Here is a 14,448-nt window from a genome sequence, read left to right as displayed (position 1 = left end):
ATACCTACACGAAAGAATAGACCACGTATCAAATACACTTTCGACATCAAATCAAGACGAAAAGTTGGATAAGAACCGCGTCAGATCAGGCACGTTTTCCAATTGGATAAGAATCACGTCACATCAGGCACATTTTCCAATTGGATAAGAATCACGTCACATCAGACACGTTTTCCAATGCCGCATTAATTACTCGTCACATCGAAACGAAAAGGCGTGAATTTTTGTCTTTTATGAAAAAAAAATTCTATAAATAGCACCTCCCTTCATTTCATTTCTTTGACGTCAATTTAGAAATCCGAGAGAGAGAAAACGAGAGAAGGAAAAACCGAGAGTTAGAAGAGAGAGAGAGAGCGCCGCCTGAGGCGGCGACGGTGGACGGCGGCGCTGCGGATCCGCGACGGCGGATTCATGGCAGCGGCGGCAGCGGTGAAGGGAGAGGGACGAATCGTGTCAACGTTTGTTTCTACCGTTCGTTTTTCTTGATTCAAGAAGGTATAACTAAGATTTTCTTCTCATCTCCTTCATTGAAACTTTATTCTTAAATCCTACATGCATATAGAGGGTGTAGGAATCATAGATAGCAAAGTTAATCGGTGGGAAAGTAAGTTTGCTTGAGAACTTTGATAGTTATGCGATTTTTGATTAACTTGTGTGAAGTTTGATTTGAATCCTTGGTGAATGATCTAAGTTTATGTGCAAACATATTTAAGAGAGTCTTATCAAGCATGATTGTGTGTTATAAGCATGAGAATTTGTGTTTGGATGATTGGGAAAGAAACCCTAATTTCGAAATTTTGAGTCTGAAATCTGTGACGTTCGAACAGTATTTCCTGATGTGTGATTGACCTACCAAACGGTCGAATTTTGATATGAAAATTTTACTGAGTAAATTTCATGGTGATTTCTGTGTCTCGTATAAATTTCAACCCTTTTTGTCAAAAAATGAATTTTTGAAAAATGTTTGAAGTCGACTGCCAGTAACGTGTGTTCTCCACCAGAAAGTTTCGAAATCTGTTTGACCGACTAAATGACCTCCGTTTGATGTGATTCTTGAACTATATGAAAATTGGAAGTGTCTTCTGAGTCTTGTAAAATTTTCAGCCTTATTGGACATCGTACGAATTTATGGTGAATTTGTCAAATGAACTGTGCAATGCTGCCAGAAGCTTGATGTTCCGACCCGAGTGTTGTATTAATGTTTTGACTGACCAAATGACACGATTTAAGTGTGAAACTTTACCTGAATGAACCTGAATGTGTCTACTATGTTGTGACCAAATTTTAGCTTCATATGAGGTCGGAGCGATTATTGGTGATTTTTACAAGCCAACCGCGCAGTTCTGCCAGTTTCGTTGTTATGTGAAAATATTTTTTGTACTAAGTTTGATGAATTATATGATGCATGTGTGATTTGAGAAAAGTATTATGACATGTCTTTCTTGTGTTGGTGAATGTTGGGATGGGTGAGAGAATGAAAAAAAAGGGGAACAATAGGACATGCATGATAATATAAGTTTACGAAAGGCTGATTTGTGTTGTCATTGGTAAGGGTGATTGAGTATACGTGAGCTCGAGGAACGAGGGTTGCCCTAATTGGATATTGAATGGTTTAAGCAAACGAAGTGGGCTCTCTTTTACTAAACTCTTTTACGCTTTCAAAAGTATGATTATGGTGTAATAAGGGTGGTTTAAAAGTGTTATGTCATGCCATGGATTGTTTTGATTGAGATTGTGTGCCTGATGCCTAGTTCATATGAGTTTACTCCGTTAGGCTATATGGCTATGAATGAAACGAATTCGGGTCTGAGTAGGGCCGCAAACCCTATCAGGCTGTGTACACAAGTGGGATCGTGAGCCGTCCTTGCTAGTCGGCCGGTCTCGTGGGCGAATAGTGTGGCCACACTTTCGTCGCACTATGGAAAGAGAATGTGATTGAATGATTGATGAGAAAGTGGGGAGATTGATTGTCTGGCCAGACTTTGAAATATTTTTGTGTTCTCGTGATATTTCCTAATAACACATAAAACTCGAGATCACTGGTATGGATGACATAACTGTTTTTATTAAAATATTTTCGGCATGAGCCCATTGAGTACAACAAGTACTCACCCCTGCATGTGTTTTCCCTATTTGCAGGTTGAGCGGGATGTTGCTGTGGATGTTGAGTCGGCATAGGGAATATGGATGCGTTATGTCTTCATACATAGGCGTCATCCTTGACTCTCTTTGAAACCTTATTTCCGCTGCTATATTTTTGAACTAAAATACTATTCTTTTAAGCTAATCGAGTCTTTATATGTGTGAAAGTACTACGACGTGAGCATGTCAACATAGGATGATGGAGTGTTTTACATAAAGGACGAAAGTTGATGAGTTGTTTTGAGAATGTTAAAATTTTTAGAAAATAAATGAGTAATCTAAGAATGTTGTTTCAAACATATATGTGAAGTGCATGAGTGTTTTGTTTGGAATACAAATGTGTTATGAGTTTTGAAAGATTTGCATGGTTTGATATGTAGAAAAAAAATGGAAAAAGGATTTTGTGGTTGATGTTTTGTAATATTAATGACTCGTTGTCTAGTGGAGTTTGATTGAGGAAAAAATGTTTATGTTGTGGAAAGTTGTAAAAAAAAAAAGAAAAAAGTTAAAAAAAAATTAATTTAAAAAAAAATTTGAAAAAAAAAAAAGTTAAAAAAAAAATTTCCTTTTCGATTGGAAAATTGAGCCATGGAAGTGTGATGTTATATATGTTATGAGGTGCGAAGTATGAAGCGTTATTCTATAGAGTGTTTTATACGAGTGATGAAAGTTAATGTGAAAGTATGTTTTGAGTTTTGAGTCAAAACTTTTACTCTAAAGTTGAAACTGAAATGTGAAAATTTTGAGGAAAGTGTGAGAGTCTGAAGAAAATTTTATTTCAAAAGTTTTGAATGATAATGTGAAGTGTGAAAGTGTTTTGCTTTGATATGTGAAAATGTTGTGTGTTATAGTACTTGTTGTGATATTTTGTTCTCTACGAGATGATGAAATGTGTCGTGAACTTAGAGTGCCGAAGATGTAGAGTACCTAAGAACAAATGGAAATATGTGGTGTGAACTCGAACTTTATCGAATGATTACAAATTCAGAATCGTTTTTCCCTGAATGACGAGAACAAGGAGAATGCGAAAGAACGTAGCATATGATAAAGAGTTTAAGAAAAGAAGAAGTGCAAATTGAAGAGATGTTCCAAACGAGAAAATGTTCGAGGCAAGAAGAGATGCGAAATGATCCTACAACGGATGTAGAGATCATACCTTTAGTATATTGTTTAATGGGACGGAGGGAGTAGTATATTGTTTCAACTGGATTTATAATGTCCATAACTTTTTCCCTCGGCATATTCGAAGTAAACTGCAACACATATTGTAAAAATCTTCAAACAATGTAATGACTACTCGCAAATTAAAAATGACAACTAGTTAGTTTGAGTAAATAATGCATACCTTTATCACGAGTTTTTCTAGTGACAAACATGCTTCAATAAAAGAACGCACGTATCGTCAAAATAAACTGCCATTAACAGTCCACATCGAATCAAGCACCAACTCTAGATGTTTTATATTTACAAGATCAACCCACAACAATTCACCATCATCTCTTAAGTACTGAAAATCAAAATCACATGCATTAATATTTGATACTCCCTCCCATCCCACAATAATTGTCACTCTTTTCCATTTCGCTCTATCCCACAATAATTGTCATACTTCTTTTTTTTTACCATAAATGGCAAGTAGGTCCTACATTCTACTAACTCACTTCACTCCTATTTTATTAAAAAATGGTCCCACATTCCACTAACTTTTCCAACCAAATTTTCTTTACATTTCTTAAAACCACCGAGAGAGAAATTATTGTGGGACGGAGAGAGTAGTATATAAGGAGAAAAATGAAATTGAAGATGAATTATTACCCGAGAATCAATTGTAGTTGAGAGGCGCACTAGTTGGAGTTGGTCGCATATGCAAGATGGAATTCCGACAAGGATGTCAACAAGCAAGTGGTTACCTAAACGTTCTCCAAAACTGAGTTAGGTAATGGAAAAATTCTATTTTGTTCTTGCATGCTAATAGAATTCCATTTTAATGAAGGGCTTTAGATTTATTCCAACTCAAGGAGTGACGCATAACCGTTATGCGTCTTTATTAATGAAACGTATTACAGTTATGCGTATTTAGCCAATGGCGCACAAATATTATGCGTCTTTGTGTAATGACACACAAACGTTTGGCGTCTTTTAATGACGCACAACTCTTATGCGTCTGTATAGAATGACGCATAACAGTTATGCGTCTTCTAGTCGGGTTTTAAGGGGGCAGAACGCTCACAACAACAAAAGCAGCGGAGCACGCAGCAACCGCGATTTTCAACCGATTCCGGCCGTTTTCCGATGGATTTCAACCGTTTCCAAACATATTTCGGTAATTGTCCTTCAATTTGGCTACATTCTTTATTGCTTAATTTGTGCAGGTTTTCCCTAATTTACCAAAGTTATGGTTTATGATGAAAGTGATGAATTTACGGTCGATTTTTGGTGTTTTGTTACCTATTTGTGTCTTTCACATGGTTATGCGTCATTAAAATAGCATAATGGTTGTGCGTCATTACGTAAAGACGCATGATGGTTATGCGTTTTATTAATAAAGATACATGATGATTATGTGTCACTCCTTAAGTCGGAATAAAACTAAACCCCTTCATTAAAATGGAATTCTATTAGCGGCTTAGAACAAAAATAGCACATCCAAAGTTCAAAACCTCATTTCCAAAGAAATGAGGCTTGTGGCGTCGCGAATCACAATGGATTCAACTTGCACACCATGTAACAAGCTTACATGCTTTAGTTTAGAGTGACCAATAATTGAGATATTTTTGAACCTAATAGATGAATAAATCCTCAAACATTCAAGAGTGAGACAATTGGAAATTAAATGCTCAAAGTCTTGATCGGCAATTTTAATGGATCCTAGATACAAATCTTTAAGGCATTCAATTCCATTTATAATTGGAAGTCTAAGAAATGGACCGTCGGGATGAAACCCGCCACATAAGCGAATTATTTCAGCTTTCTTAGTTAGAGCAAACTCGAACCATTTCTCAAAATTGCCACATTCAGGGATGTCCATGTCCACCACCAACTCTTTTATTCAACTGCCTCTATGTGAATTCAAGACATTGTTGACCATACTTACGTAATTTGACTCTGCCTCAATATTATCACGTCTAAAAATATATTTTGGGAAATTGAGATGACTAACGTAGGTATGGAGATGTTGCCAACAAGTTGAAAGTATGCAAGTCGAAGTAGCTTGACGGAGAGTCAGTCGAGAGATTATAGATATGAGAATATCATTCGGTAGTTTGCTGATTCTATCTTCATGCAACATCTACAAAATTTCACATATTATAATTACTCTATTCAATCTAAACAAGAAAAAGAGATTACACATTTATATAAATCATTATGGAAAAACATACCTGGTGCAATGGTTTCTTCATTGATACTGCGATGGAGGGGTAAAAACTAAGGCTACGTTTGATAGCTATGTCATGTTTCGACTAGACATGATAAAATTTAAGATAGTAATCATAGTTTCAATTAGTTTAGTTATCTTGATGGGGCGTTTGATAGCTTAAGATAATTATGAGTTATTTTATTTAAATTTTTGGTACGTTATAAAAAATGATAAAATTATAATGGTCAAAATTAGCCTCACTAATTTAAGTTAATAATTAAAGTACCCTTGAAGAATAATTGCTACTCCATCTCTCTTCTACGACTCTCTCTCTCTACTGTACTTAACAAATTCCCAATATTCCACAATCTCCATCTTCCTCAACTCTCTCTACTATACTTCTCCAAATTTCCAATATACTAAAATCACCATCTTCCTCAATCTCTCTCTACTGTACTTCTCCAATTTCCAAATATCCCAAAAGCACCATCTTCCTCAATCTCCTCTTCACGGACCGGCGATTCTCCATGGCGCCACCACGCCGCCTTCCCTCTCCCTTCTCCCTCGTCTCCCTCTCCCAATATCCCTCTTTTTTTTTCCGGCGATCTGCGCCGCTGCTGGAACCCATCGCCGTAACACCTCGGTTCGCGCTGCCTACCATCTCGCTCAGAACCCATCGCCTCTGGCCGTCGTCTCCGTCACACTGCGGTCCAGTCGCTTCGCCGCACGCGTCGGCAGTCCGTCTCTCTCTATTTCGGCATCGATCTACTTCTCCCCCAATTCCAAAGTTTAGATTTTTACTCCTGCTCAGATAAATCTTGAAGAATAATTGCAAAAATTTTAACGTTTGATTCAAAAATAGTTGCCGGAAAAGATACATAAACGGAATCGTCGAATTTCGTCGTCTCGGAGGGAGGCAGATTGAGAAAATGGAAGGAGAGAGACAATAGCGTTTTTGAGAAGAGGAAAAATATGGAGGCACGTTTATATTTTGTTTAAGGTTAGAAAAATTTGATGGGTAAAAATGTACTCCCTCCGTCCCGCACTACTCGCACTTATTTCCTTTTTGGGCGTCCCAAGTTACTTGCACTCTTTCCATTTTTAGTAAAAATTTTCACCTACAGCCGTCATTTTTTACTTTCCTATACACTCATTCCTTAATCTCCGTGCCGAAAAGGAAAAGAGCGAGTAGCCCGGGACGGAGGGAGTATTTTACTAAAATTAACTAGGTATCCTGATATGTAATATAGTAAAATTGGGGGTTACATATACGGTTGAAACATAGATTTTTTAGTGGGCTTTGTGCGGGCCGGATATAAAACACAGGCTATTCAAATAAGTAACATTGCTACCAAATGCACAAATAAACTCATATTATTTTTCTTATCTAACTGTAATATAGCTACCAAATGTAGCGTAAGAGTGATGATCATGGTAGATAAGAATAAAAAGCGGCCCACTCTTTTATTTTACACAAAAATCTCAACTAACACTCTATTTTTACATGTATCTCAAATAATTCACAATTTATTATTTGGACCTATTCATGTGAGCACTCACTGTAGTAAAATGATAAATAAATAGATTGACTAGAGAGAGTAGTATTATTTTTTCAAAACGAGTGATGAAATCGAAATGCTTCTACTTAAGTGGAACGGAGGGGTATTACTTTTTGCTAAAAATAGAAATGATTCTATTATTTTAGAACTTTTTAAATGAAAAATAATTCAATTAATAAGAAACGGAAGAAATAGCATATCGTAACAAATATAATCAGAACACAGTAAATGAGAAAGTAAAAAATTAGCAGTAAAAGCTTAGGCATTGGATAGAAAGAAAAATGCTGGGAAAATATTATACAAACCAAAAGGTTTAAATACATAAATTATTTCAAAGTGAACTGCATAATATTTAACTAGTTTTACAAACCATATAATCATTAACAGAAAAATCGCATGCATATTTGGGGCCTCATTTTTCATAGGGACATGAGGCGACCGGTTCGCCTCTGGTTCCTTGTGGGCAAGCCCTGATCTTGAAAGTCGGGGGTTGCCTCAGGTCAAATGCCGGCATGGTTTCACCACCGTGCAGCCTTGAAGCAAATCCAACAGCTCAGATGTGAGCCATCTTCGATAACATTATCACCATTACCCTCCATCTCCGAGATCATTTTCAGGCGAGGAAGTATAGCAGCTCGGGCATACTTAGCAGATGAACGCTCCGGCCTCTCAGCAATCACTGCAATCCACGTAACGGAAGTGAGTTTTTGGAGACAGAGTATGTCATAATAGATGATGCAATATCATAAAATTCTATGCATTTATTAACCACTTCAGACGAGACACATATTGAGGCGTCGAGGCACGACCTGAGCTCGGAATCCTTCAGTGAAAATGCAGTCGCCCGGCCATTTGGACCCCTCCACTCTGAACATCTTTGAAGCTGGAACACGAGACAGGACTACGCACTCAAACTTCTTCCCTTTCGATTATAAAAACATCTCAGGAAGAGAAGGATTCCAGTAGCAATAATCCGAGGACAGTGGAGAATTGGTATTTGCATCTTTGCAACAGCTGCCGCATTCAAGCTTTTGCTTTCTCAAAACACCAGCCGCCTTCGGAAGCATTCATTTTCCAGCTATCATCGAACTCATGTAAGAATTTATGTTCCTGGCCTCATGAACCGATGACTTCCAAGTCGAGAAATATAAGGTAAAGTTGACTTCGCATCCACTTCTGAAGGTCCGAAATTCGAATATGACTCCTGTGGTCTATAACTCGGCCCGGATCCCAAACCCCTTGCATTAGAGATCGTGGATGAAAACGCACCATAAGTAGAAGGCTCGGAAACAAATTCTTTAGGCAGAGAATTCATGTCTAAGTAACAGTTTCGAGCTTTGGCATCATTAATTAGTGCAGCCCAATCATCAGACTGCACCAGCGCTTTTGCGTTTCCCATCACCTGCAAATTGTGCCAAAGCCGGGTGAGGAGATGAGAGAAGAAACTACATTGGATTGATAAGGACTAAAAAAATACTTACCCACAAGGCTCTTCTTGCACGAGTAAGAGCAACATTCATGCGGCGAATATCTGCAACAAAACCAACACCATGACTTGAAGCCCGAACGCAAGACATTATAATGACATCACGCTCTTGCCCTTGGAAAGCATCCACAGTATTAATATAGACATCTCGTCCTTCTTCTGAATTTAAAACATCCTTGAACTCCCGTTGAAGACATTTCAGTTGCAGTTTGTATGGAGTGATTATGCCAACCGACACCCTCCTGACACCTAACGATCTGATAGTTTTCTGAATGTGCTGATATAGACGAACACAAAACTGTGCTTCTAGTGTGTTCTGATAGGAGACAGAACCCCCTCGATGAGATTCTCGACCAACAGCAATATCAAAAAATATATAAGGCCTCAGCAGCGGATCTTTGTAATATGCCTCATCTGGAAGAGAAGCAACACTATCACTATCTGTCAGGCGCCCTTGGTAAAAGTGCCTTGAAGGAAAATCCCGAATATATGGGTGCATTCGATACTGCACAGATAACAGCATTGTCGGGCAACCTGCTTGCTGGAACCTCTCAAAAAGGCTTCTACTATATAACAAGGTTCCAGCTGCCTTACTGATGACAGTAGCAGGGAGCTGCTGAGGGTCACCGACAAGAACACAGCGAGCTGCACCGAGGGAAAGTGGTGGCAGTATTCCTACTTCACTGGCTTGAGCTGCTTCATCGATCACAACCATGTCAAAGCCATGAGTTAGACGAGAGAACAGCTTGCGCCCACTGCTTGAAACTGTAGTAAAAACAATTTCAGCTTCATTAGCAAAGCTTGCTTCCAGATCCGCACGGGCTTCCTCGAAATTAAAGTTCCCACCAGCTCGAAACCTCCCTTCTAAAATGTGCAATCGGGACATCTCAACTAGTACTTTGTCCCTATTTTCAACTATTGCAGCGAGGTTTTGAAGTAACCTATCTCGGTTTTGGTCTCTGGCCATAAGAACGTCAGGGTCAACACCAACAGATCCTTGTGCATGACCAGTGGCAGCAACAACATTAAGTTCTCTTTGCAGATATGCAATTTGCTGGGATAACTGAGTCTCACGAAGCCTCAAACTATGCATCCAGCCATACACTTCCTCACGACTCTTTTTCAAAAGTTGCTCAGTTCTTCCTTCAACAGAAACTGCCTGAGCTGCCCGATTCTGAGAATCCACACCAACTCGAGCAACGTCAGCTCGATAAATTTTCATCTCCCCGTCAATAAATCCTCGGTCAAGGACACGTGCAAGAAGTTCATCGGTTGCAGCATTTGAGGGAGCACAGACAAGCATCCTAGGCTTTGGGCAGAGTTTTGGAAGAGTTCGAAAGAGATTCTGACTCATGCTCTGCAGAACTTCATCAATTGAACCAGAGACCACAGCCACCGTACTGTTTGAGTTGCTCTCATCAACCTGCTTATAACTTTCAGGTGCCAATTTCTTTAGCAATGCAGCATAGTAACGCTGATATTGGACGAGATGGATCACATTAAGCATCCCCCACACAGTATGTGTTTTACCAGTACCAGGAGGGCCCTGAACTAAAGTAAAAGGCCACGGGTCTTGCTTCTTTGCCACACCACTTGACATACCAGCAGCAGTATGCATTGCAGCCCATTGAATTGCAGCTAGCTGGGGTCCATTAAACGTCCTGCGTAGATGTTCAACAAAGCTTGGTGTAAAGCAATCAGGCATTGCAGGTGGTTGCTCTTCATATTTTGGGAACTGGTCAGGACTAGGTTGAATAATCGCATTTTGCATCTGCAAGAGTGTATGATAATTGTCAACATAAAAACATAATGTGGTCCATCTTATCATCTACATAACTGAATTTCAAATAAAACCTGAGCGTGAAGATGCCGGAACGCATGCAGGGCAATGTATTCTCGCTGTGTTGTCGCCAAAGAACCAAGAGGAGTCAGATACCAGAGATCACCAGGGCTGAGCTTCCGCAAAATATGATCATCATCATTCTTGCTGTGTTTTGAAAAAAAAAAGTAAAAGGAGAGGAAATCAGTTGCTGATGCAGAAAATTGTGTGGCTGGCCACAGAAACCATGTAAGGCAAAAAAGCATCGCTCACCTGCTGGAGTTGTAGTTATCGCCAACAAAAAAGTGAAGGGTGACTCCTGTATGTCCTTGGTTACCAATAGGCATGTATCTCCTCATTGTACCTGCAACACGCCCATTAACTTCTGGCTTCTCCTTATCTTCAAGAGGTGAGGGACCATTCCTCCTAGCATTAGCTGGATTGCATCAACAGAGAAACATGTAAACATATGGTTTTTTTCTTTTGAAGAACTTAAGTCAGAATAAAGAAGAAACTCAGAGTATTAATAATAATTTGCAAAACCTGCTCCAGGCATACACATTGAAAGAACTGCTACATCCCCTTCCTTAAATGTCCATTTGTATTCATATGGTGGCATTAATACCACATCAAACCATCCTGTGAAAATGAACCAACAACCAACACAAAAGTTGAACCAGATTAAAAGCTGTGGCTAGTATGTGTCTCTCCCAGAAGAACAATAAAGGAAAACTACATTTGAAACAAATCCCCAATATCAAGAATGATAACCTTGTGCTGTCAGGACAGAACATACAAATACTGCATCTTAGACTTTAAAGACAGAGGATGCCTAGACGCAGGTAACACAGAATATCTTGAAATGAGTGGCAAGACAACTAAAACATACAGTAAAATGAAAGCATGAGCCATAATCTTGTATGTGGAGTTTGACATCATCTTATGCATACAGTTATCTTGTAAGGAGAAAAATGTGTGTAGCAAGGAAAAAAGCAAGGAGTAGCAATAACCTAGGATCAGTATTTTAAGAAAGCTTAATAATAGTCCAATTAACACACAATGGCACAATGAGCATATACTGTTGAACTCAATGAAGACATATCAAATTAGAGATGTAGAGCTTCCATTTACTGAATATCAGACCAATTTAAGGATCTAGTGCAGAAGGAGAAGTAATAAGGAAATACCCCTTTCACGTCGTTCAATGCTTTTTATGACCACCCTAACATGGCTTGAAGCCATTTCTGAAGACTCCTCCCAGTTATTGTAAAGCTGTGCTCTGCATTCTTCAAAGAGCAAAGGCTCAAACACCCTAATATACTCTTCTACTGAATCAAAGCGACCTGGAACACGCTCAAGCTTTTGTTCATCTGTTGATTTCAGAAATAAAATATGCGTAAGCAAACAAATAAAATGCATGTGTAACAGTGCATTGTCGTTTTCATAAAAAAAATTGCAGAAGGTTGAGGTAAAAGCTTCAGAACACTGGCTGCAGTTCACGGTCTTCATTAGACACTCTCCAAAACTCACTCCTAAATTTTCTGAAGTTCATTTCAGAGTATTGAAAAATTATAGAAGATTATTCTAATAAGATATGATGTGAGCCATTTCATAAAAGAAATTTTCAAGATAGACTATATGTGAACAGAAGTGTCAAACTACCTAGCAATTTTGATCATGAGTAGCAACTTCATAGTAAAAAACAGAGGAAAACATAACACAGAAAACGGAAAGGAGACAGATAACCATTAGGATAGACATACTAACGTGCAAGAATTAATATGAGATACCACATTACCTGGGTGATTCCAAAATTTCTCACTAGTCACCTCTCGCAATAGGCGTTCCACTGATGAATCTTGAATGTTAACAAAACTTTGCTTCTTGGAAAGATGTCCTTTTACAGCTAATTTAGGATGAGCATAACCACGGACTGCTGGTTTCCTACCAGAACACTGACTAAGTTGCTTTATATTAGGCAGATGCTTCGAAGAACTTTGACTAGAAACAAGTGGTGTTTGGACTTGCAAAGGAAGATCTATCGAGCCATTTAATGTTCCCGGAGGTCCAGGAATCGCAGAATTACTGTTTTCATCACTCTCGATTTTACAATCATTTGACTCTGCAAAATCATTGCCTTTATGAGTCAATAGATCATCCTTTTCTGGATCCCCAATTACAGATTGTGCTTGCTTTTCCCCACTATCAGCAGATGGTAGCACAGAATTGGTTTCCCTTACTCTTCTCAATAGTGCTCGTGGTGCAGGTATCTGCTTAGTAGGAGTTGAAGCCTTCGAAGCACCGACTTGCTTCACATCTTCTAGCTCGAGATACATGGTCTGCCTGCCACGCTTCTTTCCCAACATTACTTCCTTCCGCTGGTCAGGCTTCGGGCGTTTCCCAAGATTATTTACAGGCCTCAATGAACGAGTTGCTTCATTTCCTCTGGATATTCTTGGTTTAGGCTCTGAAGCAGAATGTTCTTCACCATCTTTAGCTTTATTGATTTTCTTATCAGTTGTTTCAGTATCTAATGCAATACTCACTACCCCCTTTGGGCATGCACTATTTTGCATCAATGCAACTTGGCCTCTCTCTTGTGTATGTAAACCAATTGAAGCATTAGCTGAGCCCTCTGCATCAGACCATTCACCCTCTTCTTTCTCAGAATCCTGATCACCAATAGGACCTGCTGGTGCCACAAATAAATCTTTCCTTTCAATATTTGAGGGTGGAATGGCCTCCTGAGTCTGGAAGCAGACAACACTATCAATATCATCTTCATTTTCAGTAGTCGGTTCATTAAGATCAACTATTAGTCTTCCTTTTGAGCCCATTTCACAAATAGTTGCAAACAAGCAAACAAAATTGTCTATATATGTATACTGGTAATTTTAGTTGGATATTCTATTAGTAAAGAATATAACATGCCAACCAAAGATCTACTCAGCACAAATACTCAGACTTCTCGAATGCCTAACAAAAGCACCTCTGCATCAAATTTGGAAATAAAATTTGTAAGAATGCTTAGTCATAATCACCAAACAAAATACTCAGCCCTGACTAAGAAAGACACACACTAGATCATACATTTGCTATTTTTAATGGCCAAAGAATCATCAATCCAACAAATTTATTCATTTAACAAAACTTCTCTTTCACATCATTCAAAGATTGACAAGAAACTTGATAACTACCCAATCTTGCTCACAACAGTGTGCATTGCATACCACAGAATAACAGTTAGGGTCTATCTTGCTGACAAAAAATTAAGACAATAGACAAGAAATATCAAGAAATTAAATAACTGTACAATCATGCTCAAAATACCATACTTCACAACCCTGTGGACAAATTTCAACCTCTAATTATGACCAAGCACGATCCAAAATGTACATATACAATGCCTAAGATGCAGCAGACCTCCATTTCTCAACTATAAATCAATAACCAGATTAATAACCAGACAACCTTCCTCTACTAGTAGCCAATTCACTCCACATTATCAAACAAAAATTCAAACAAATCAATAAACCGAAAAAACAACACCATTCATCACAACTAAATCGTGCGAAATCCACAAAAAAAGTTCAAATTCCAGATAATGAATCAATAAGCTCAAAATCAATCTCAAAACTCATCGGATTACTCCTACGGTCCATTTTCCAATCAAATTAACAACATATACTTCGCCATTCAAGCTGATTCGCTACTCTACCACACATCATCAGCTCAAAAATGAGATTGTATTATACCTCCAATTGCAATGAATACTCCTTCTGAGTCAAGCTATTGAGTAAAGAATACGTCAGATGTATGTATAATCGTATCTATACTGCGATGTACAGAGAGAAGAAGAGAGCATTCATCAGAATTTGTGAGAGAATCCGAATTCGAGCGGTTTATTTATAGGGAACGAATGGAACCCGAGGGTGTTTTAGTAATTTTTCCGTATTTGGATAGAAAAATATGCTTAACCTAAATTAATTAGGATTGAATTTCTTGGTTTTTGTTTTTTTTAACTTGATTTTTGTTTTTATGAATCAGCATTCGCTCACGTTTCCGTTATACAACCTAATCCGGA

General features: G+C 38.4%; 1 protein-coding gene across 3 annotated transcripts; it reads right to left on the bottom strand.

Moving 5' to 3' along the window:
* Nucleotides 1–7,324: 7,324 nt before the first annotated feature.
* On the bottom strand, nucleotides 7,325–14,229 carry LOC121765761 (helicase sen1-like). 3 transcript variants are annotated; one of them, XM_042161981.1, is made up of 9 exons: nucleotides 14,120–14,229; nucleotides 12,163–13,114; nucleotides 11,552–11,734; nucleotides 10,908–11,003; nucleotides 10,638–10,800; nucleotides 10,400–10,532; nucleotides 8,541–10,316; nucleotides 7,869–8,461; nucleotides 7,325–7,738 (listed from the first exon to the last, which is right to left on the bottom strand). In XM_042161981.1, the coding sequence occupies exons 2-8, from the start codon at nucleotides 12,938–12,940 to the stop codon at nucleotides 8,162–8,164; spliced, it is 3,429 nt and encodes a 1,142-aa protein (XP_042017915.1). In that variant the 5' UTR covers nucleotides 12,941–13,114; nucleotides 14,120–14,229; the 3' UTR covers nucleotides 7,325–7,738; nucleotides 7,869–8,161. The 3 variants fall into 3 exon arrangements, with proteins under 3 accessions (XP_042017915.1, XP_042017914.1, XP_042017913.1); XM_042161980.1 differs by having other exon boundaries at nucleotides 7,829–8,461; nucleotides 12,163–13,355; nucleotides 14,120–14,227; XM_042161979.1 differs by having other exon boundaries at nucleotides 12,163–13,355; nucleotides 14,120–14,227.
* Nucleotides 14,230–14,448: the final 219 nt, after the last annotated feature.

This window comes from Salvia splendens, chromosome 14 (genome assembly GCF_004379255.2).
Source record: "Salvia splendens isolate huo1 chromosome 14, SspV2, whole genome shotgun sequence".
NCBI lineage: Eukaryota > Viridiplantae > Streptophyta > Magnoliopsida > Lamiales > Lamiaceae > Salvia > Salvia splendens.
The sequence above is the reverse complement of the archived record's forward strand: the minus strand, read 5'-3'. Positions and strand labels throughout refer to the sequence as shown.

Bases quoted from the DNA above. Each gene is read 5' to 3' on its own strand.
- LOC121765761 (XM_042161980.1), bottom strand. From the start codon at position 13,201: ATGGGCTCAAAAGGAAGACTAATAGTTGATCTTAATGAACCGACTACT. The intron at 10,801-10,907 runs GTTTTGCAAATT...GATGCAATCCAG, and splicing joins AATGTGTATGCCTGGAGCAG to CTAATGCTAGGAGGAATGGT. The intron at 8,462-8,540 runs GTAAGTATTTTT...CACAATTTGCAG, and splicing joins GTGCAAGAAGAGCCTTGTGG to GTGATGGGAAACGCAAAAGC.